At 42.8% G+C, this 5616-nt stretch overlaps 1 protein-coding gene across 1 annotated transcript in view; it reads left to right on the top strand.

The window, feature by feature from the left end:
* samd12 (sterile alpha motif domain containing 12) overlaps positions 1–4869 on the top strand; it is an 85840-nt gene extending 80971 nt beyond the window's left edge. Inside the window, exon 5 of the mRNA XM_087786164.1 lies at positions 4612–4869. Within this exon, the coding sequence (XP_087642290.1) occupies positions 4612–4643 (32 nt within the window). The 3' untranslated portion in view covers positions 4644–4869. The remainder of the gene's footprint in view (positions 1–4611) is intronic.
* The last annotated feature ends 747 nt before the right edge of the window (positions 4870–5616 follow it).

Genomic DNA, 5616 nt, shown 5'->3' with positions numbered 1-5616 from the left:
GGAGAGGAGGACGAAGGGTCTCGGACGAAGGGTCTCTTAAGAAGGGTCTCTTAAGAAGGGTCTCGGACGAAGGGTCTGTTAAGAAGGGTCTCTTAAGAAGGGTCTCGTACGAAGGGTCTCGTACGAAGGGTCTCGTACGAAGGGTCTCGTACGAAGGGTCTCGGACGAAGGGTCTCTTAAGAAGGGTCTCGGACGAAGGGTCTCGGACGAAGGGTCTCTTAAGAAGGGTCTCGGACGAAGGGTCTCGGACGAAGGGTCTCTTAAGAAGGGTCTCGGACGAAGGGTCTCGGACGAAGGGTCTCGGACGAAGGGTCTCGTACAAAGGGTCTGTTAAGAAGGGTCTCTTAAGAAGGGTCTCGTACGAAGGGTCTCTTAAGAAGGGTCTCTTAAGAAGGGTCTCGTACGAAGGGTCTGTTAAGAAGGGTCTCTTAAGAAGGGTCTCGTACGAAGGGTCTCTTAAGAAGGGTCTCTTAAGAAGGGTCTCGTACGAAGGGTCTCTTAAGAAGGGTCTCTTAAGAAGGGTCTCGGACAAAGGGTCTCTTAAGAAGGGTCTCGTACGAAGGGTCTCTTAAGAAGGGTCTCGTACGAAGGGTCTCTTAAGAAGGGTCTCGTACGAAGGGTCTCGGACGAAGGGTCTCTTAAGAAGGGTCTCGTACGAAGGGTCTCGGACGAAGGTGGAGATCAAACCTCGCTCAATAAATCATGAGCCTCTATCTTTAAGAGCAAGTGTTAATCCTCGGCGCTGTCGGGAGAAGGAGCCGCACGAGCGTCGTCGTCTTCATCTCCTCCCTCACTTCCCTCGTCACCTGCTTCTTCCTCGTGGTTAAGACTCCATGATGATTTGTTCATGAAGCAAACGGGAGGTGAATGAACGACAGAACAGTTAAAGGGCAGGAAGAGGTCGACGTCTTGTTCTAATGTCGGTTCGTTAGTATTTATGTTGAATTTAAAACAAATGAAAACTTATTTGATTCATAACATTTGTTTTTCATGATTGAAAGAAAATGAAACTCTTTGATCAATAAAGTTGTATCTATATTTCTATTTATCTTTGTGTGAAACTATTGTTGTTGAAATGTTTTGATTACTTTACTTAAGTGAGACTTGAGTGAGACTTGAGTGAGACTTGAGTTAGACTTGAGTTAGACTTGAGACTTGAGTGAGACTTGAGTGAGACTTGAGTGAGACTTGAGTTGGACTTGAGTGAGACTTGAGTGAGACTTGAGACTTGAGTGAGACTTGAGTTAGACTTGAGACTTGAGTGAGACTTGAGTGAGACTTGAGTTAGACTTGAGTTAGACTTGAGTTAGACTTGAGACTTGAGTGAGACTTGAGTGAGACTTGAGTTAGACTTGAGTTAGACTTGAGTTAGACTTGAGACTTGAGTGAGACTTAAGTGAGACTTGAGTGAGACTTGAGTGAGACTTGAGTGAGACTTGAGTGAGACTTGAGTGAGACTTGAGTGAGACTTGAGTTAGACTTGAGTTAGACTTGAGACTTGAGTGAGACTTGAGACTTGAGACTTGAGTGAGACTTGAGTGAGACTTGAGTGAGACTTGAGTGAGACTTGAGTGAGACTTGAGTTAGACTTGAGTGAGACTTGAGTGAGACTTGAGTGAGACTTGAGTGAGACTTGAGTTAGACTTGAGTGAGACTTGAGTGAGACTTGAGTTGGACTTGAGTGAGACTTGAGTGAGACGTGAGTGAGACTTGAGTGAGACTTGAGTTGGACTTGAGTGAGACTTGAGTGAGACTTGAGTGAGACTTGAGTGAGACTTGAGTTGGACTTGAGTGAGACTTGAGTTGGACTTGAGTGAGACTTGAGTGAGACTTGAGTGAGACTTGAGTGAGACTTGAGTTGGACTTGAGTGAGACTTGAGTTGGACTTGAGTTGGACTTGAGTGAGACTTGAGTTAGACTTGAGTGAGACTTGAGTTGGACTTGAGTGAGACATGAGTGAGACTTGAGTGAGACTTGAGTTGGACTTGAGTGAGACTTGAGTTAGACTTGAGACTTGAGTGAGACTTGAGTTGGACTTGAGTGAGACTTGAGTGAGACTTGAGTTGGACTTGAGTGAGACTTGAGTTAGACTTGAGACTTGAGTGAGACTTGAGTTGGACTTGAGTGAGACTTGAGTGAGACTTGAGTTGGACTTGATCTGGACTTGAGTTGGACTTGAGTTGGACTTGAGTTAGACTTGAGTTGGACTTGAGTGAGACTTGAGTGAGACTTGAGTGAGACTTGAGTTGGACTTGAGTTGAACTTGAGTGAGACTTGAGTTGGACTTGAGTGAGACTTGAGTGAGACTTGAGTGAGACTTGAGTGAGACTTGAGTGAGACTTGAGCGAGACTTGAGCGAGACTTGAGACTTGAGTGAGACTTGAGTGAGACTTGAGTGAGACTTGAGTGAGACTTGAGACTTGAGTTGGACTTGAGTTGGACTTGAGTGAGACTTGGGTTGGACTTGAGTTGGACTTGAGTGAGACTTGAGTGAGACTTGAGTGAGACTTGAGTTAGACTTGAGTGAGACTTGAGTTGGACTTGAGTGAGACTTGAGTTGGACTTGAGTTGGACTTGAGTGAGACTTGAGTGAGACTTGAGTGAGACTTGAGTTGGACTTGAGTGAGACTTGAGTGAGACTTGAGTGAGACTTGAGTTGGACTTGAGTGAGACTTGAGTGAGACTTGAGTGAGACTTGAGTTGGACTTGAGTGAGACTTGAGTGAGACTTGAGTGAGACTTGAGTTGGACTTGAGTGAGACTTGAGTTGGACTTGAGTTGGACTTGAGTGAGACTTGAGTGAGACTTGAGTGAGACTTGAGTTGGACTTGAGTTGGACTTGAGTGAGACTTGAGTTGGACTTGAGTGAGACTTGAGTTGGACTTGAGTTGGACTTGAGTGAGACTTGAGTGAGACTTGAGTGAGACTTGAGTTGGACTTGAGTTGGACTTGAGTGAGACTTGAGTTGGACTTGAGTTGGACTTGAGTGAGACTTGAGTTGGACTTGAGTTGGACTTGAGTTGGACTTGAGTGAGACTTGAGTTGGACTTGAGTGAGACTTGAGTTGGACTTGAGTTGGACTTGAGTGAGACTTGAGTTGGACTTGAGTTGGACTTGAGTTGGACTTGAGTTAGACTTGAGTGAGACTTGAGTGAGACTTGAGTTGGACTTGAGTTGGACTTGAGTGAGACTTGAGTTGGACTTGAGTGAGACTTGAGTTGGACTTGAGTTGGACTTGAGTGAGACTTGAGTTGGACTTGAGTTGGACTTGAGTTGGACTTGAGTTAGACTTGAGTGAGACTTGAGTGAGACTTGAGTGAGACTTGAGTGAGACTTGAGTGAGACTTGAGTGTTTTCAACTGTAATCAATAATAAATCCATGATTTGTGTCAATAATGTTGAGGATGTTTTGATCTTTTAACTACTTTGTTGTAAAATAATGAAATACTTCAGTATATTTAGTGACACTCTGACGCCAGTTAGAGAGAATACCTCGGTGTGTAATTACTCGTTCAGAAACATCTGCTTCTCTTGTTCACACCAACCGTCACAATTACACGCTATGAAAAAAAACCACTCAAATTTCCTCCCTTATCTGCGACTCTTGTGTCGCGAGTCGTTTACACGTCGACTTCAGTTTCTCTGCCACTGATTATAGTCATTATGGTGAAGAAAAGACTTTCTACAGTAATTTACCCTTTTTTCCAGCGATGAGCCTCTATTACTCTATTTCTATATACCTCTATAGTCTCTGTGCGTGTGTTCGACACCTCAGTGTATCAGTGTATCAGTGTATCAGTGTATCAGTGTATCAGTGTATCAGTGTATCAGTGTATCAGTGTATCAGTCTATCAGTGTATCAGTGTATCAGTGTATCAGTGTATCAGTGTACTACACAAAAATAACACTTAGAGGAGACACTGTTATTATGACGGCCTGAGGTCACGTCGCCATTGTATCATAATACAAGGATATAATATATAGTTATAGTGTAGTAACAAGTATATATGTGTAGTATTGTCCAGTACTTGACTCTGGTGTTGTGATAGTGTAGTAACAAGTATATATGTGTAGTATTGTCCAGTACTTGACTCTGGTTTTGTGATAGTGTAGTAACAAGTATATATGTGTAGTATTGTCCAGTACTTGACTCTGGTTTTGTGATAGTGTAGTAACAAGTACATATGTGTAGTATTGTCCAGTACTTGACTCTGGTTTTGTGATAGTGTAAGACATGTATCTTCTAACAATAGAAGAATGTAATTCCTAGTATTACTACCACTTCAAGAATGATTGACATGTCCGGAGCTCCGTGATTTGCTCCTGTTTCCTCTCTTCCCCTCCCTCTCTCTCTCACTCTCTCTCTTCCCCTCCATCTCTCTCTCTCTCTCTCTCTCTCTCTCTCTCTCTTCCCCTCCATCTCTCTCTCTCTCTCTCTCACACTCTCTCTCACACTCTCTCTCTTCCCCTCCATCTCTCTCTCTCTCTCTCTCTCTCTCTCTCCCTGCCCCTCTCTCTCTCTCTTCTTCATCCCTCTCTTCTTCCTCTTCATCTTCATCCCTCTCTTCTTCCTCCTCTCCTTGCTCTCCTCTGACATGTCTTCTCTCTGCAGCATCACTGGAGTGCACTCCTTCATCTCCCTGAAGCTGCTCCAGCATCTCCTCGTGGATCCACAACAGAAACATTCTTCTGAGACTCCATGGTTTCACTTCATCCTCCTGGAGCCTGACCTGCTGTTTCCATGACGACCCCTCACCGACCTGCGACCTCAGACCTCCGACCTCTGCCCGATCAACACGACAACACAACAATCTTCCAGAGACTTTAGTAGCAAAGATCACGCCATGTTTGCTGATTTATCTTGATCATGATGTCGTACATGATGTCATTTATCTTGATCATGATGTCATACATGATGTCATTATCTTGATCATGATGTCATACATGATGTCATTATCTTGATCATGATGTCATACATGATGTCATTATCTTGATCATGATGTCATACATGATGTCATTATCTTGATCATGATGTCATACATGATGTCATTATCTTGATCATGATGTCATACATGATGTCATTTATCTTGATCATGATGTCATACATGATGTCATTTATCTTGATCATGATGTCATACATGATGTCATTTATCTTGATCATGATGTCATACATGATGTCATTTATCTTGATCATGATGTCATACATAATGTCATTTATCTTGATCATGATGTCATACATGATGTCATTATCTTGATCATGATGTCATACATGATGTCATTATCTTGATCATGATGTCATACATGATGTCATTATCTTGATCATGATGTCATACATGATGTCATTTATCTTGATCACGTGACGAGTGATGTCATACATGATGTCATTTATGTTGATCACGTGACGAGTGATGTCATACATGATGTCATTTATCTTGATCACGTGACGAGTGATGTCATACATGGTGTCATTTATCTTGATCATGTGACGAGTGATGTCATACATGATGTCATTATCTTGATCACGTGACGAGTGATGTCATACATGATGTCATTTATCTTAGTGATGTCATACATGATGTCATTTATCTTGATCACGTGACGAGTGATGTCATACATG

The sequence above is a fragment of the Callionymus lyra genome, chromosome 3 (genome assembly GCF_982586985.1).
Source record: "Callionymus lyra chromosome 3, fCalLyr1.hap1.1, whole genome shotgun sequence".
NCBI lineage: Eukaryota > Metazoa > Chordata > Actinopteri > Syngnathiformes > Callionymidae > Callionymus > Callionymus lyra.
The sequence above is the reverse complement of the archived record's forward strand: the minus strand, read 5'-3'. Positions and strand labels throughout refer to the sequence as shown.